The sequence below is a fragment of the Cryptomeria japonica genome, chromosome 3, assembly GCF_030272615.1.
Source record: "Cryptomeria japonica chromosome 3, Sugi_1.0, whole genome shotgun sequence".
In the NCBI taxonomy this organism is placed as follows: domain Eukaryota; kingdom Viridiplantae; phylum Streptophyta; class Pinopsida; order Cupressales; family Cupressaceae; genus Cryptomeria; species Cryptomeria japonica.
Window position 1 is genome coordinate 842,763,472 of NC_081407.1, and position 18,301 is coordinate 842,781,772.

The window sequence follows — 18,301 nt, forward strand, 5'->3', positions numbered from 1 at the left end:
GAAAATTGCAAGATGAATATTGACAAAAAAGATCTAAAAAAATGAAGGAAAAACTCAATTGGTAGAGTGAAAAGTAATGAATTTGTAAAATAGAATCATTTTATGATTGCAACTAGCATTACAAAAGGTAAAAATAATTCCAAAAAATTGGTTTCCATTGAGACAAAAGTTTCTTCCCTAAAATGGAAGCATAAGTAACAAAAATATGTATTGAGTAGGGAAGCTCACAAACATGATGAAAGAACACCATTATAAATATTTTGAGATATGAAGTGTTTTTTTTTTGTAAATACCTTAAATTTTATATGGAATAAATGTTTAGAATCTAGGGAGAATGAAACAAATGGTTTTTTTAGGGAGCATCACAAATACAAGGTTGGTTTCCTTTGAAGATATAAGCATCCTTTAGTAGTTATGTGATCAAAACAGTTATGGGCAAGGATTTCCTAATAGCAGACAATAGATATTGAGTTAACACAAACATCTCATCAATGTTTATGGCTTTAGTGCTGAAAAAGGGACTAAACAAGGAACTGGCTAGGAATCCATTTTTAAATCTCAATTTTTGGGTGACATGGAAGATATACCAAGGATTTGTGAGAATTTTTGGATTCCTCTATGCAAGGATTTTGACAAAAAGGGAGAGGATATCCAAAAATTGCTAATCATTCTTCTCAATGATGAAATAGAATATCAGGAGTATAGGGAGAAAGTAGTGAGGAAACTAAATTTCCTTGTAACATTGGAAAATGTGGTGGTGAATCGAGAGCTAAACTGGATAGAAAAGTTAATGGAGATGGAAGGTTTGGAGCTACAAAGTCATAGAAGCAATGCAAAATTAGAAGGACTTGTGGAAAATGAAGAAATGGAAGACAATATTGAAGGTTAGAGAAGTTAGCAATGCCCCCATGTTTTGAGTTTTTTGGCATAATCTCCTATATGTTTTAGTAGGTAAACAAGTTAGATAGAAAAGGAAGTTGGATATAGATTTACATGGTAAGCAATATTAGATGGTGAAAGATGTCTTTAAATTTATATTCTTATGAACTATAAGCGTAAGTAGGCATTTTGTGTAATAGATTAAGGTTTTTTGAGAGAATTTAAAATTATAGTAATCCTATGTGATATTTGGATAATATCAAAAGGAAAAATTTATCTTAGAGGGGACTTATCAATCATGTAATTTTTATTATATATCAATGAAGGGGGCTGACCCTAACCAATAATTTAATGATTAAAATGAAATAAAATTTGAAGTATTATTATAATGTCAAATGAAAGAGGATAAAGAACATAACTTATGGAACAACAATGAGGAGATATAATATCAATGCCATCATATGAGAAATAAAAATATTATTAGTGTACTTTCTATATAAAATATGTACCTATTAGACCATTCTTTGATAGTCAAAATTGACCTTTGTGATGTCAACCTCACTCTTTATAAAAATGTTTTAATATAGAGAACTACCCTATGTTGTAAAATTCAACTAATTGATTGATAGATAAGAACTTGTAGTATTGAATAATACCTTAATAAGATTGTTCAATAATCTATGTAGTTGATTCAATACTAACTAATGTGTAGGAACTTGCAGTATATATATATACATATATATATATATATATATATATATATATATATACATATATATATATATGTATATATATATGTATATATATATATATATACATATATATATATATATACATATATATATATATGTATATATACATATATATATGTATATATATATATGTATATATATATATATATGTATATATATATATATGTATATATATATATATATGTATATATATATATATATATATATATATATTGTGTGTGTGTGTGTGTAGAGAGAGTGAGAGAAACAGAAAGAGAGAGGAGGGGGCACAAGTGGAATATGAAAGAGCATAGGGAGGTAACATGTTTTGGGTTCTTCTTGTCAGGAAGAGAGAGCCAAGGATTACCTCTTAGGGTTTCTATTTCTTTGTTGTAAATGAGGAGTAGAAGTGATGCAAAGTGTAGATTTGAATGATCAGCCTAGAATAAAGGTATACACAAGAAACCCTAATCTGAAAATCTAGAACTTAAACTAACTATTGTGCAACTAAAAAATATAGATTAGGTTGTGTGTTTAGAGGTGTAGCTATGCCAGAAATCTAAGTCAAGCTGTGTGGGACAGGGGTGCCACGCCCTTGTCTTGATTTTGCAAACAGGAAGTTGTAACTAACATAATCGAATCTAAAGGTTCTGAACTATTGCTCTGCTAAAATCCACCTAACATTGGGAGGACCAGGGTGCCACACCCCTATGCTAGTGATTTTTTCTCAAATTTGATCCTCGGGACTGTGCCTGTATGCTCTGTCAGACCTATAATTTGCAGTGATGATCAAATCCTGTACCTGCTCCTATAACTGAAAATAGGGTTTTGGGTGTATATATGAGGTTTTGCCTTAGTCAAACTCCTATTTTGGTGATTTGTACCTCAACAAATAGTCGATTTGTAGAGTAAAATAGTGTGTGCAAGACCCTAAAATGATGAGTGCAGATAATCTAGAGTAACCCTATGCTTTAAGGAGTAAACCATAGATGTTTGTAATTGACAAAGTAAATGCTCTAAATCAATGATGCTAAATTATCTAAATCATAAATGTAAATCTGCAAATTGATTTAAAGAAGCTCATACAAAGACATGGAAACAACATGAAATCATACCCAACCTGAAGGGAGGGATACAAGCCAATCTTCAGTCGGTGATCTCCTATTGCTTTCCTACATCTTCGAAATCCTCCAATTGATGAAATAATGCTTGATGAATGCTTGATAGATGTTGTTGAATGTTGTTGAACACTCCAAAAGACCTTCTCTTTTACTACATAGAAGGCTCCTTGTAATCGCTAGTTGTTAGCTAAAAAATTTCAGGCCTCCAAATGAAGAAAGGGAGCTCTTATGTATGAAACACTAGATCTTAATTTTATCTTTAGGCTAACCTAGGATTTGAATTTTATGCCAATTTCATGGGGTTAAGCGTTATAATATCATAGAATTATGCTCCCGAAATTTCCAAAAAAATGTCAAGGACCGTGCGTAACTTACACACGATCCAACCAAATTTTCACCAAATTTTCAGGGTCATTAGATATGATAATATTAGTAGAATCCCAAAGTTACAGCTGATTTTGAGATGTTTTAACATGCAAAATCGGGTCTTAAAGGTCAAAATAAGACATAATTAGGGTTTACGATTTAATGGTTTATTGGAGGATTAAAATAAAAGAGGCACACTTAAAGTAAAAGGGACTAACTTTATAATGTATGGAGTGATGAAATATGAATTTAGATTTAATTAAATTAATTAATTAAATGCTTAAAGGGAATTAGAAATGCAAGATGCAAAACACACTAAGACGGGTGCTAAACCAATCATGGAATTGTACCACCCTAGCAAGGGTGTACAATTTGCGACATTACACCTCCCACTTTGCCTTTGTAGTTAGAATTTTTATATTTTAATTGGAGCAATGGTGCAACTTTATTCATATCCATAGTGCACTAGGGCATTGTGAAATCACGTACATGAGACAAGATATATGTTTAACAAAATTAGATATAATGACTACTGATATACTTCCTTTATAAAAGAATGAAGACAGAAATGAAAATTATATTTGAATGCTAAAATTGCAAAAGAAGTTGATGATCCTCCATTTGTGCTTTATCCCAAAATCATCTCAACAAAATTGAAATCGGAGAAATATTTGTAACCAGTGCAGCTACCTACCACCCCCTAGGCGTGGGACAATTTTCCATCTCAATTACTACTCTCTCAAATGACTCCATCCCACTCTCTTTATCATCTAGCCCAACTAACAGATGACTTAATCCCACTCTCTATCATATTGACAAACCGAAGATGAAGTGTCGTAACAAATAATCTCACATACGATATCATTCATAAATAATTATTTTGAAACTTTATTCATGTACTACACAAAGCATACCCATTGCACACTAAGGTGCAATTGCTAGCATTATAAAAGAAATTGATAAAACTCAATTAATGGTAACCAATGTGCCTTATACCCTAGATGATATGAACTAAATCGAAATCTAGAGCTGAAGTACACCGCAATTTTCCAACTAAATTACTCGTCTCTAGCTAGACTGGCGGGTGACTGAATTCCACTCTCTTCGCGATGACGGATGACTCAATCCCACACTCAGTCCCTTCTCATATATGCCCCGGCGGAACAGATGGTGGAGTTTCCAAGTGCCGTGAAACAAACGATATCATTCATAAATAATTATTTTGATACATGTTACACTCTGTTCAGTGTTTTTAACAGGTGGATCAATTCCTGGGCATAACGCACGCACTATCAGTTTGAACGTTTCCCACTCAAAATTTAAGAGGGAAATCTAAATCTAGTCAATATATATTTTAACAATAACGTACGTCATATACGGACTGTTTTACACGCACTATGAGTTTGAACGCCTCTCGCTCAAAATTTAACCATCATTTGAACTATTCATAATGTGGTCTGTATAAATATAGCTGGATTTCCATTCTCCTTCTGTGTCTTCGTCTTCATCTTCATCTTCATCTGCTGAGTTGTTTGGTGTTTTTCCATTTACCTTCATCTCAGCAGTGAGTATGGGGAAATCTATGGTCATCACGCTCATACTTGTTGTCTCCCTCAGTTTATTTAATTTCCATGTCTCCTCCGCTAAGCGTACCATTCTGATTGGAGACCGTCGAATGTTACCTAGTTGTACAGACTGCCACAGATATACTTCTGATCCTACTTGCTGCGATTTGCCACATCATCCTAATTTGTCACCACTCATGGAGGAAGTGGAGCATTCCTCACCACAGCAAAAATCAGTGGAGAAGCATTTCTCACCAGATGAGAAATCAGTAGAGCGTTTATCAGCAGATGAAAAAACGGCTTAAAAGAAAAAGCCTAAAATAAGGCAGCCAATCTGTTTTGATGGTATAATGGAATAAGTATAGATAAATAAATAAAGCTTCTAATTATTTTTATGGAGTTTTGGAGTTTTAAAGATAGAGCGACTTTTTTTCAATATTAATTTTTAAATTTATGTTCTCTCTAATTTTTATATTTTTTCTTAATATAAATTATAATTCTAGTTTTTTATTTTTATAATGAGTATTGTCTTATATATATTTGGAATAATAAAGTTGAACAGCATTCATAAATAATGATTATAAATTATTATTCATACCTTTGTTTACAAATAGTTATTCTTGGACTGCGGCCCTAGCTCATCCAGTCGTGGTTCGCAACTTAAGGCGTGGGTATGCTCCCCGTGGTCTTGAATTCGAGTCCACGGCTGTGTTAACTCTGTTCATGTTGGTACCTTGTGAGCGGGTCGCTTCAGCGAGGACACCTCTAGATTCCACGATAGTGAATATAAAAATAAAATAAAATAATTCTTAACATAAATTTCAATCCTATCTTTTATTTATACAACCAATATTAAATTAGAGGTATTTCAAATAATAAAGTTGAATGACATTAATATTCAATACATATAAATTATTATTCATGTTTTCTTTTTTAGTTAATTATTCTTCACAAATTTATAAAATCTTATATAAAATCTTGTTTAAAGCTAAATAAAATCATGACCATGACAACCTTACAAAGAGGGTTTTGAATGTAAAAGATACCAAATTTCATTCTATGTGTGGTATTGATATACTATATACTATAATAATCTAAAATCAATTATCATTTATTTTAGGAAATAGTTTTAAATTATAACATTGAGGAAGTGATTTATGTAAATTGTTGACATTAAATCAATTCAAAAATTCAACCATAAAGGATAAGTAGTTAGCTAATTTTTTTCTCTTAACTTGGCATCTTCATATTTGTTATGCAAAACTTAACTTGTTAATATTTCAAGTGTATCTATTTTGACAATATAGTGAAAATAATTATAAATAAATAAACCTTCTAATCATTTTCATGGAGTTTTGAAGTTTTAAAGATAGAGTCAACATTTTTCAATGTTATTTTTTATGTTTTTCTAATTTTTATATTTTTTCTTAATATAAATTATAATTCCACTTTTTAATTTTTATAATTAATGTTGCATTATAGATATTTGGAATAATAAATTTGAATGACATTCAAAAATAATGATTATAAATTATTATTAATACTTTTGTTTTAAATTAATTATTCTTAACACAATTTTTAATCCTATCTTTAATTTGTACGACCAATATTAAATTAGAGGTATTTCAAATAATAAAGTTTAATGTCATACATAGTTAATACTAATAAATTATTATCCAGGTTTTTGTTTTTAATTAATTATTATTCACAAATTTATAAAATCTTATAAAAGACATTTTAATACATTACATGATGCCAACTATGCTTTGGTTGAAGGTATACTATTCAAAAGAAACTTTGATGATGTTCTCCTTTGCTCCATAAGCAAAGAGAAAGTGGAAAAGATACTCAATGGATTTCACAATAGTTGTATAGGTGGCCATTTTTTAATAGAACGTTGTGGATATTATGTATGTAGATTACTTATGACCTACCCTATTTGCAAATTTCTATTAGTCGGTTAAGTGATTTCAAAAATATCAATTCTTCATTAGTAAATACAAGAAATCAACTATACCCTTGAATCCTATGAATTCATACTCTAATGTGTAGAAATTAATGAGAAGAAAATAAAATTAGATGTAAAATGTAAAGAAAAAAGATAAATACTTGATAAATTTTCAAAGGGCTTAATAAATTTTCGTATTTGATGTTGGAAAACAAATTGATGATATATTTAGTGTATTTGAGTGTCCGAGAATATATTATTGAAGGGGAGATTGTAGAGAAAATAGATAATCAAATCACAAAGATTGTATAATATGAAATGTAGTTACAACTTGTTGGTTCCCAGATGGGTTTACACTGTTACAAGGTAGAAACCAAGTTGATTCTTCAAATACTCATGGAGAAGCCAACTCCATCTATTAAAATCCTCAAAAAACTTGGACCAACTTAACGAGGATTTTTGCTAATCCTTCTACACTTTAGGCTTTGCAAGACCTGGGAGGGTGATCCCTTAGAAAATTAGTCTATAATATTTAGAATCTAGGGATAATGACTAGTGAGAATCCATACTATAATATTTAGAAGTCAATGTGAAGCAAATAAAATTAGATCCAAAACCTAAATAGAAAATGCAAAAAATTTATGAAAATTTAATTAAAAAAGGATCCCTCGAGGTGGTTCCAAAACCGGCTATCTTGAAAAAATATATGTGCAATCAACTATGCAAAAAATGTTATAAGAAAAAACTTCTTTTCTTAAATTTAGCATAAATTAATATATGTGTATTAGTAGAAAATAATTAAAGTGTCCTTGCTATATCTATTTTTTAAATGTTAGAGCATCTTTTACTTGTCAAAATTGATCTCCATGATGTCAACACCACTCTTTGCTAAAGTGTTTTAGTAGAGAACTCTTGTATGTTGTAAAATTGATCTAGTTGATTTGTGCATAAGAACTAATAGTATTGAATAATATCTTAATGAGAATATTCAATAGAAAGGGTAATATTCTCTAAGGTAAATATAGTGGATTACAGCTTGCTAAAATGTTTTATTATGAAGAAGTATCTTATGATATGTAGAATTGAATTGGTTGATTAATGTATAACAACATCTACCATTTGAATAATACTTTAGGGAGATTATTGGATTATGAGGGTCATTTTATTATAGGTTTACCTTTTGATTATATTCTTTTAACATTTTTATATATGTAGAACTATTTTATATTCTATGTGACTGAATTGACTAATTGATGTGTAGAGATTTGTTGTATTCAATTACCTAACTGATTTGTAGAAAAAAATAATTAAAAATTTAAAAAATCAAAGAAAAAAATAGATACTAAAGGAGGGTATTGTTGAAATGTGGCAACTGATCAGCAAAGTATTGTACACTCAGCACGTATTCTCACTGGGGTCCAAGGCCAGGCTGGGCCCCGGCCAGGGGTTCGGGGGCGGCAGCCCCTGAGAAATTTTTTTTTGCCATTTTTCGTTGATGAAAACTGACATTGTAATAAAACCCTAAAAAGGCCGACTTTGTTTGTTGCCCTAAAAATGCATGTTATAAGCGGCTGGGATGCTTAAGGCATTGTAAGGTTGATATACTTTTTTTGTTGGATAATAAGAAAGATTGGACGACTGTGTATGGTGGATGTAACCCATTCTGAGTGAACCACGTTAAATCTCTGTGTTATCTGTGTCTTGTTTTATTTCTTTATCTTTTGTATTTAAATCTGCATATAATTGTTAGTTCATATTTGCTTCGGATCCACTTGAAACCCTAACAATTGGTATCAGAGCAAGGTTTTCTGTAATTGGCAGGACTTTCAGATTTGAGTGGGAGCAATGGAGGATTCCAAATTCAAGGTCAAAAAGTTTAACGGCAAGAATTATTAGTTATGGAAAATGTAGATGGAGGATTACCTATATCAAAAGGATTTGTGGCGGCCATTGGAAGGAAAGGCAAAGAAACTAACCACAATATCAGATGAAGAGTGGGACATTTTAGATAGAATGGCATTGGGATCCATTCGATTGTGCCTTGTGTCGTCTATAGCATTCAATATAATAGAAGCAAAAATGACTGTAGATTTGATGGCAACATTGGCTAAGTTGTATGAGAAACCCTCAGCTTCAAATAAGGTATTTCTTATGAAGCATTTGTTTAATTTGAAAATGAGTGAGGGAGGATCTATAGCGGAGCACTTAAATGAATTTAATACAATTACTAGTCAATTATCTTTGGTAAAAATTACCTTTGCAGAAGAGGTTAGGGCTCTCTTGATTTTATGTTCTTTGCCAGAAAGCTGGAATAGCTTGGTTATGGCTGTAACTAACTCTATCTCTGGTAAAAATACTTTGGTATTTGATGATATTGTTGGTGTTATCCTAAGCGAGGAAATGCGAAGGAAAAGCACAGGTGAGACTCCAACATCATCGGGTAGTGTTTTGAATGTGGAGAATAGAGGAAGATCAAAGGAAAGAGGAAAAGGCCTTGGGAATGAGAAGTCACGAGGGAAGTCAAAGAAAGGATGCTCTCAATCTAGAGGAAAGAAAGATTGCTGGTACTGTGGAAAGCCTGGTCATCTAAAGAAAGATTGTTGGTCTCGGAAAAACAAAGAAGGAGACAAAAATGAAAATGACAGTAAGGAAGCTAATATTGCAAGTAATACTTTACAAGATGCTTTAATCTTATGTTTGGATAATGTTAATTATTCCTGGGTAATAGATTTTGGGGCTTCATTTCATGCTACACCCTATAGAAAATATTTTCTAGATTATGTTCAAGGTGATTTTGGATAGGTATATTTGGGTGATGAGAGCCCTATCAAATTTTTGGAAAAGGAAAGATAAAGATCAACTTGCAGAATGGTAATGACTGGTTTCTGCAGGAGGTAAGACATGTTCCTAATTTAAGAAGAAATTTAATTTCTGCAGGGCAACTAGGTAGTGAAGGTTGCATAGTTACCTTCTTAGACAGTATGTGGAAGGTCACTAAAGGATCATTAGTAGTAGCTAAAGGTGCGAAGTTAGGCACATTATATCTGTGTACTGGTAACACTTACTCTACCTTAGCTGCTACAGATAAAGTTACTGCAGGGACAACAACAATAAATGTTGCAAGAACAGATTCGATAATGTGGCACCATAGGCTTGGGCACATGAGTGAGAAAGGGATGAAAATCCTTCACTCCAAAAATCTATTGCCAGGACTAAAGAAGATTTATTTAGAGTTCTATGAAAACTGTGTTTATGGTAAACAGAAAAGAGTCAGATTTCTCAAGGTTGGGAAAGAGAAGAAGAGTGAGAAGTTAGAGCTTGTACATTCAGATGTATGGCGACCGGCTCAGTTATCATCTCTTGGTGGCTCTTGTTATTATGTTATTTTTATTGATGACTCAACCAGAAAAACATGGGTATATTTCTCAAAACAAAAATCAGATGTTTTTGAAACTTTTAAGAAATGGAAAGCTTTGGTTGAGAATGAGACAAGAAAAAAGTTGAAGTGTCTCAAATCGGATAATGGAGGTGAGTATTGCAGAAAAGCATTTGAAGATTACTGTTCCTTAAATGGGATTCGAAATCAGAAGACGGTTCTAGGAACTCTACAGGAAAATGGTGTGTCAGAGAGAATGAATAGGACCATCATGGAACGTGCGAGGAGCATGAGATTGCATGTTGGATTGCCCTTACATTTTTGGGTAGATGTTGTACATACTGTTGTCTATTTGATAAATAGAGGACCTTCAACCCCTTTGGATGGTGGTATTCCAGAGGAGGCATGGACTGGTAAAAAGGTAAATTATTCTTTTCTAAAAACTTTTGGTTGCGAAGCTTTTGTCCATGTTGATAAAGAAAACAGAACCAAGCTTGATGCTAAATCTCAGAAATGTACCTTCATTGTATATGGGATAGATGAATATGGCTATCGATTATGGGATTTTGAAAATAAGAAAATAATTAGAAGTAGAGATGTTATATTCAATGAGAAGGTTATGTATAAAGAATAGATGTAGGAAAAGAAGCATGAACAGGATAAACAAGAATATGTGGTGTTGGATGAGATTCCTGAAAATGAAATGCCACAGGTACCTGATGCTCAGCAACAACAGATTGTCCCACAAACTCCTGCAAGTGTTAGACGTTCTATGAGGACAAGTAGACCCCCTGAAAGATTTTCTCCTTCTTTGTATTCTATTTTATTAATGGATTCTGGTGAACCAGAAGAATATGAAGAAGCAATGCAGGTGGATGCCAAACAACAGTGGCAACTAGGCATGAAAGAGGAGATGGACTCCTTGATGAAAAATAAGACTTGGGACTTAGTCCCTTTACCTGCAGAAAAAAGAGCCTTGCCTAACAAATGGGTTTATCAACTGAAGGAGGAGGAAGGAGGTCAGAAAAGATATAAGGCCAGACTTGTGTTAAAAGGTTTTGCATAGAAAAAGGGTATAGATTATGATGAAATATTTTCTCCAGTTGTAAAAATGACTTCAATTAGAACTGTACTTAGTCTTGTGGCTGCAAATGATTTACATCTTGAACAAATAGATGTCAAAACAGCTTTTCTCCATGGAGATTTGGAGGAGGAAATTTACATGTTGCAACCACAGGGATATGAGGTCAAAGGTAAGGAGAACTTGGTGTGCAGGTTGAAGAAAAGTCTGTATGGCCTAAAGCAAGCACCCCAACAATGGTATTTAAAATTTGATAGTTTCATGGCTGAACACGGTTATCATAGATGTCATTCTGATCATTGTGTATATTTTAAGAGATTTGATAATGGCAGTTATATTATCCTATTGCTTTATGTTGATGACATGCTTGTTGCTAGGTCTAACATGCAACATATAAATGATCTTAAACAGAAATTAGCCAGGTCATTTGCTATGAAGGATTTGGGTGCAGCTAAGCAAATTCTCAGTATGAGGATTACATAGGACAGGAAAAATAGAACCTTGAATTTGTCCCAAAGTGAGTATATAAAGAAGGTGTTGAAAAGATTTAACATGCAGGATACAAAAGCAGTTAGTACACCTTTGGCTAGTCATTTCAAATTGACTAAGGAGATGTGCCCAAAGGCATAGGAAGAGGTTAATAAAATGTCTAACATCCCGTATTAATCAGCTGTTGGCAGTCTGATGTATGCAATGGTATGCACAAGGCCAGATATTGTACATGCAGTGGGAGTTGTGAGCAGGTTTATGAGTAATCTAGGTATGGAATGTAGTACCCTTACTCGTTTGAACTGATATTTTGTTCTTATTATTCTCAGTGGATACATTATCATTGGTTATTTAGAATTGTATAACATTGTTCCATGTTTTATCTGATTATGAGACATATGATTTATTTGCAGTATTTATGTACTTACGTTTTATGGCATTATATGGTTCATTGCTATGTACTGACGCTTTACTTCATCTATGCACTGTGTGTTGTGTATCTGCGAGTGTATGGGATGCATGGGGATGATTTTCCTTCACTCATCTCGGTGAGATAGGGAATGTCGCGAATCTCCTTCATCGGTGTGTATGTTGAAATTTCTATATATATATGCATGTGTGGTCGTTGATGCAGGATGTTGCAGGTACAAGTACCGGGTAGGTACGGGGTATTGTCCCCACCTGGCTACACAGGTCTGAGCGTGCCTTATATTTTCCGATGGAAGTGAAGGAGATAGTAGTTGACCCTATTTTTAGTCAGTTACACTCGGGTGAGTGCCTTTAGTTAGTCATTCTGTCAATTGGTTTGGTCTTCATATTTTATTGTTTGATCTTTATAAAGGTCGCATGATGCTTGCTCAGTTTGCGTGTCTAGTGTTCCCAATTTTTGTATGTCATTGGTTATTGTTACGTTTATTACATCTATAAGAGTAAAGAGTAGTTTTGGTAATTGGAGGAAAAAGAATCAATTGATCTAGTGACTTAATATTGTTTATAAAGGATGAGTTAATATCTTGGTATGAGTTGATATGAATTCTATCAACTTGTTAGCTCGATAGTTGCAATTCGATCATTTGAATATATGTTAGGACATAATATACTTGGAAGGCAATAGTCACTTATAAGTAGTTATTGGAGTTAAGATAAGGTGATCATATTATCAGTAGTTGATATCGCCCATCGGGTTACTGTGTTTTTGGATTATGCATGTATATAATTAGAATTATAAATATATCATATTTAATAAACTTTTCGAATGTCTAATATATATAATTCAATTGTTTGAATATATATATGAAAAGCCACTCATTATAAATATTGGAAAACCAAAATTTAATTTTACAAATATAATTTGCTAAGAAGGATTAATATTTAAATATTTATATTAATTAAAGTTATTAATTAATTATTAAAATATAATAATGAAAATTATAACAAATAAAACAGTTTTGACTTAATAAAAGGTGGCGGGGGTTAAAGTTCGTAGTTTGGTCAATGGTGGTCGATGGTAATATTGACCACCCCCCTTAATATAGGGAGGGGTCGGTATTATCACCGACTACCCTCCTTCACATACCACGTCTCCCTCTTCCGCCATAAACACTACAGCCAGCCAGCGAGGTGAGGTTTCCTGCATTTACACTTCAGTTAGTGAGTAATGGATGACACCTCTCACTATTCAGAGCGATAAACAATCACTTCTCCCCTCCCGAACTCTTCCACGAGCTGCAATCCATTTCCTTCAACTGCAGATTGGCTAGTTTAGGTGGAGAATAGACTGGCATGTAAGGTGAAGGCTGGATCATAAACCTTAGTGGACTCCAGACCTGGCAGATTAAACGCACAAGTCGCTGTTTGCAAACACATAAGTGTCTGAAGTAATGAATCGATCTCTCCACCCAGCCGATAATTGATATAGCCACAATCAAGGAGCGCAAAAGACTATAGATAACTGGAGATGGACTCCTCATGTGGAGGAAGGAGAAGAATTAGAGGTAAAAGAGTTTTAGTTGATAACTATTACTAAGCCCCAGATTTAGGAGAGCGATGGATGATTTTTTAGTATAAATAGGGGTGTGAGTAGAGAGGAAAGGGAGAAAAGTCATTTGAGACATCCAAGGAAGGACGGTGGATTGTAGAAAGAAGAATAGAGTTAGAGAGGATAGTGCTTTTATAGTATCAAGAGAGAGTTGTTTAGAAAGAATAGTGTTTTTATAGTATCAAGAGAAAGTTGTTTAGAAAGGATAGTGTTTGATAGTATCAAGAGAGTTGTTTGTCTATTTCTTTGATAGAGTTGGAAAGTATTGGTGAAAAGGATCGCAAGCAAGGCGCATTTATCGGCAAGAGGGCGTTCAGGTCTTGCATATTGATCAACACTTCAAATAGGTCAGGAATTTCTTAGTTTACGTTCATTAATATTTACAATCCCTGTTATATGTCATGTTATTGTCTTGCTTATGAAATAGTTATGGTTATGTTTTATTTATCGTTAGGGATTGTTAAATAAAATCATATAATAGAAGTTGTGATTATGTTATGACTATAGAAGTGGAATAGTGTTTAAGTTCAATTTCACACTTGTTATTATATGGAAGAAATGTATGGTTGCGTTCAAAACCTAGTTATTAAGATTTATTAGACGTTGCTCTAGGAGAGTCAGGGAAGTAATAGTTTACTATTGATATGTTATAGAGATGGTGCGAGTCAAATAGACAGCTCGCAAATCCGTAGCAGGATATACTCACCACTTAAAAGTCAAGAAAGATTCGTTGACACCTGTCAAGCCTGTTGTGGAGGACAACCCAACTCCTGAAGAGAACCCAGCCCCTGAAGAGAACAAAGAAATAGATAAAGGTCCTACTCAGAGTCTAGCTAAAGAAGTTACTGTTGGAAAAGGGAAAGAACCTAAACTAGAGTGCTCGCCAGAAAAGTCGATAGTTATAAGCTTTGAGTCGTCGGAGGGGTATACCCCCTTAAGTGATAATGAGTCTGTGGGGTACTTTCCCTGGAGTGAAAGCAAATCTGAAGGATATACTCCTTTAGATCATGTAGAGTCTAACGAGTGCACTTCTCCGTATTTTCCGGAAGAATGATGTAACACTCTAGTGTAAAATAAATAAAAAAATAAAAAAAATAAAGACATTATCCTATGTAGAAATGTATTATGTCTTATTATAAGACTTCCTTAATGAAATAAATATATCTATTTTAACCTTCGTCTATTGTATAAATGGAAATTATTAAGGTGGCATACCTATAGTAGTTAACAAGAGTAATTGATCTCTTAAACTTGTCAATAAGTGTAAAATTTTGTGTTATACCAACCATATTATTCTTTAACGTATATTTGTATTTCAAGTTAATTTTGTGATAGGTGTTGGTACATAAGATTACCTTGTTTTATATGGTGGTTGCAACTAAGTACATTAAGTCATGTTGTCAGTATATCTTGTGTGCTGTGTCCGTGCCAATTATTTAGATGTTTAACTTTAAGGAAATGAGCCACTGTGAGTTGTTCGTAATGGTCAACCTTAGGTTAGTAATTATGTATCTTTCATTCGAGGTAGGTCAAGATTGGGAATGGCTATCTATGTCACCATAGAGTTCTATAGATAGAACTAACTTGTAGTGTCCTAAGAGAGAGAGTGGCTTTTGAGCAGGGGCCGTGCCCAAAGTGGTAACAGGATAACCCGTTGGAAGTTGGTTAAGAAAGTGAAAATCTAATAAATGACTAGGGAAGGGTAGAATAAAAGTTAAATAAAACAATGTGCCTCGCACATAGGTGAGTGCTAGTACAGGACTCATAATGTAGCGAGAAGGCCTGGAATGGCAAACTTACCACCTTGTCTTCGAGAGAGGATTGGTAAGATCCGCATGTGTCTTAGTTGGAATCAGAGGTTCGGGAGAGGTTACCAGGATAACCCAGGATGGGGGTCGGGACCTATGGAGGTTGTACCATGGTATCCACCATACGACATGCGATGACACTTTCTCCTTAGAGTCACTAGTGTTTTGTGAGTTGGGTCACATGATTGTAAGTGGAGTCTTGTAGTCCTTTCGTTCTTGTTTCATTTTGCTTGTTTGAGGGTTATCTACTATCTCCAGCACGGTGGGGTGGTTCCCTTTCGGAATCACATGGTCGGGTGGTAGTGTCACTTCCCATCGGATGTTCTGGTACGTATCTTCAGGTGAGGAAGGACTTCGCTGATGTTCTTGGATCGTGATTCATGTACTGACTCTTGTTCCTATCCTTTACTCAGTTGAAAACTAGAGGTTTTGAAAAGAAACTATATGTAACTTTCATTTTGTATCATTATAGCTCATGATGTAATTTCCTTTTTGAAAACATGTATTTTCGAATATTGGAAGCAAAGAAATATTGTAAAGTATGTTACTTCAATGACTTAATTCTGTTGTATATAATATATGATTGCTTGAAGTATTTTAGATTCTTTCATTGTGGAAATTTTATCTTAAATATTTAATTTACGAAGTAATTTTCGTTGGTAACCCTTAGGAAAATCAGGTGTTAGACTTCTGCTATGTTATTAGGTGTGCTAAGGTTTAAATTCATGCACTTAATTTAAAAAAAATAAAATTATATATTATTTCACCCTTAGATGCATAGATTATGATGTTTTCCTTTAGGGTTCCTGACGGGGCATTACATTTGGTATTAGAGCCAAGTTTCAACACTGGGTACTCTGGGTTTGTAGTGTGCCTATTCAACTTTATTTTTATTTAGGTCTTAACATTTGTGTTTTTCCTTGTTTATCCTTGTCATAAATCTGAATCTTTTCTCTTTTGTAGTACTCGGTCATGGCTAGGAGAGCTAGGGGAGGTGGCCATATGGGTGGTCCCAATAGAGGTAGAGGTAGAGGATGAGGCCGTGGTTCTAATCGTCATAGTCCTTCACGACCACCTACTCATGTTAGTGCTAAGCTAGAACAGTTTGTTCATTAGGACTTACCTCATGCAGAAGAACAGGTTCCTGAAAGGGAAGAGCTGAGACAAATGTTTCAGGAGGTCCTTGCTAGGTTAGGCCCTAGGCCTGAGGTTGTTCAGCCAATACCAGAAGAAAGAGAGAGGGAAAGATCACCCAGAAGGAGAGGGATTGCAAACAATGAAGATCCAGTTTCTTTGGGTCACATAAAGGACTTGATGAGGTCCAACCCTCCTTTCTTTAATGGTATGGGTACCGGTCTAGAGGCAGAGACTTGGCTTATCAGTCTGGATAGGTGTTTTGATATGTTCCCATATAGTAGCAACACCAAGGCAAGATGTGCTATTACGCGTCTCAAAAACTTTGCGTCGATCTGGTGGAGACTGGAGGAGGAAATGATCGGTATGTGCATTAACACCGTGACATGGGAGCTGTTTCTGGAGAGATTCAAGGCACGGTTTCTCTCGCCCCAGTGGAAATAGACTCAGGCAGATGAGTTCCATGCACTGCGATAGTATGGTATGACGGTAGACCAGTATGAGCATAGATTCTATGAGCTCAAGCAGTATGCTAGAATTGGTAATAATGAGGCTATGCTTGTACAACATTTTTTGAGGGGCTTGAATGATCGCATTAGTGGAGGTGTTAGGGTGTTTGAGCCAACTTTAGTGGAGACAGCTGTGGCAAAGGCCCGATGGGTAGAGCTAAACCTTAGCCATGCTCTTGGTGGGCAAATAGGTATGCAGATAGGGAGTGCTCCTTCCAGTGGGAATAGAGCTCGTGGTAATCAATTTCAGTCAGCTGCACCATTTAGAACTCCTCAGGCACTTGCTAAGGGTGGACCACAACAACAACAACCATCAAAACCAAAACAGTTCCAGAGCCAGAAGGGTGGCAATGCTCAATTTAAGAAAAACAGAAATTGGCAGAGGAGCAGACAGGGCCCTACAGGGGAATCCTCGCAAAGTGCATCTCATGCTCCTAGCCAGGGAAATTATCAGCAATCCAGTGGTAAGACAAGTAATAGAGGAGCTTGCTTCTCTTGCAGGCAGTATGGTCACAGAGCTGCGCAGTGTCCTCAGCGTTTCCACAACATAGGTAGTCAACGGCTGACAACGTCAGAGCCTACAGTGGGAGATGCAGGCAGATCTCATAGAGTGTTCGCAGTGGTGGATAACCACCAAGCTGATCATCAAGGTACAGTTATAGAAGCAACAGGTATGTTGCGTGGTATCCCTATCTCTGTAGTTTTAATTCTGGAGCTTCAGATTCTTTCATTTCTTCGTCTATTGTGGAGCGGTGTGGACTCACGTCTGCCAAGGAGATGAATAGGTGGCAAGTAGAGTTGGCAACAGGTGTCTGTGTTTCTGTAGATGCCTTTATTCCCAAATGTGAGTTGAATCTAGGAACCATAGTTACTTCAGTTGACCTTCGAGTCATTCCTTTGGGTTCTTATGGAGTTGTGTTGGGAATGGATTGGCTATCTTCTCATAATGCTCACATAGATGGTCGCAAGAAGACAGTGGAGTGTTTAGATGACCTTGGCAAGGAAGTGAAAATTGTTGGAGTTCAGAGACCAATATCCTTATGTATGATCTCTGCTATGCAACTTAAGCAGTGCATGCGTAGAGGGTGTCATCTTTTTGCAGTTACTCTTGAGGACATGGATGAGTTAAAGAGTCGAGAAATCGCTCTTGATAGTCACCCTATTCTTCAAGAGTATGCTGATGTATTCCCATTGGATATTCCTGGTATGCCTCCAAAGAGAGACATAGACTTTCACATTGATTTGGTTCCTGGTGC

The 18,301-nt window shown here is 34.7% G+C and overlaps 1 protein-coding gene across 1 annotated transcript; it reads left to right on the forward strand.

Moving 5' to 3' along the window:
* Positions 1–4,595: 4,595 nt before the first annotated feature.
* On the forward strand, positions 4,596–5,061 carry LOC131070024 (uncharacterized). Its single transcript, XM_058005575.2, has one exon. The coding sequence runs from the start codon at positions 4,668–4,670 to the stop codon at positions 4,965–4,967; it is 300 nt and encodes a 99-aa protein (XP_057861558.2). The 5' UTR covers positions 4,596–4,667; the 3' UTR covers positions 4,968–5,061.
* Positions 5,062–18,301: the final 13,240 nt, after the last annotated feature.

Excerpts from the sequence above, each read along its gene's own strand:
- LOC131070024 (XM_058005575.2), top strand. The coding sequence starts at position 4,668 with ATGGGGAAATCTATGGTCATCACGCTCATACTTGTTGTCTCCCTCAGT.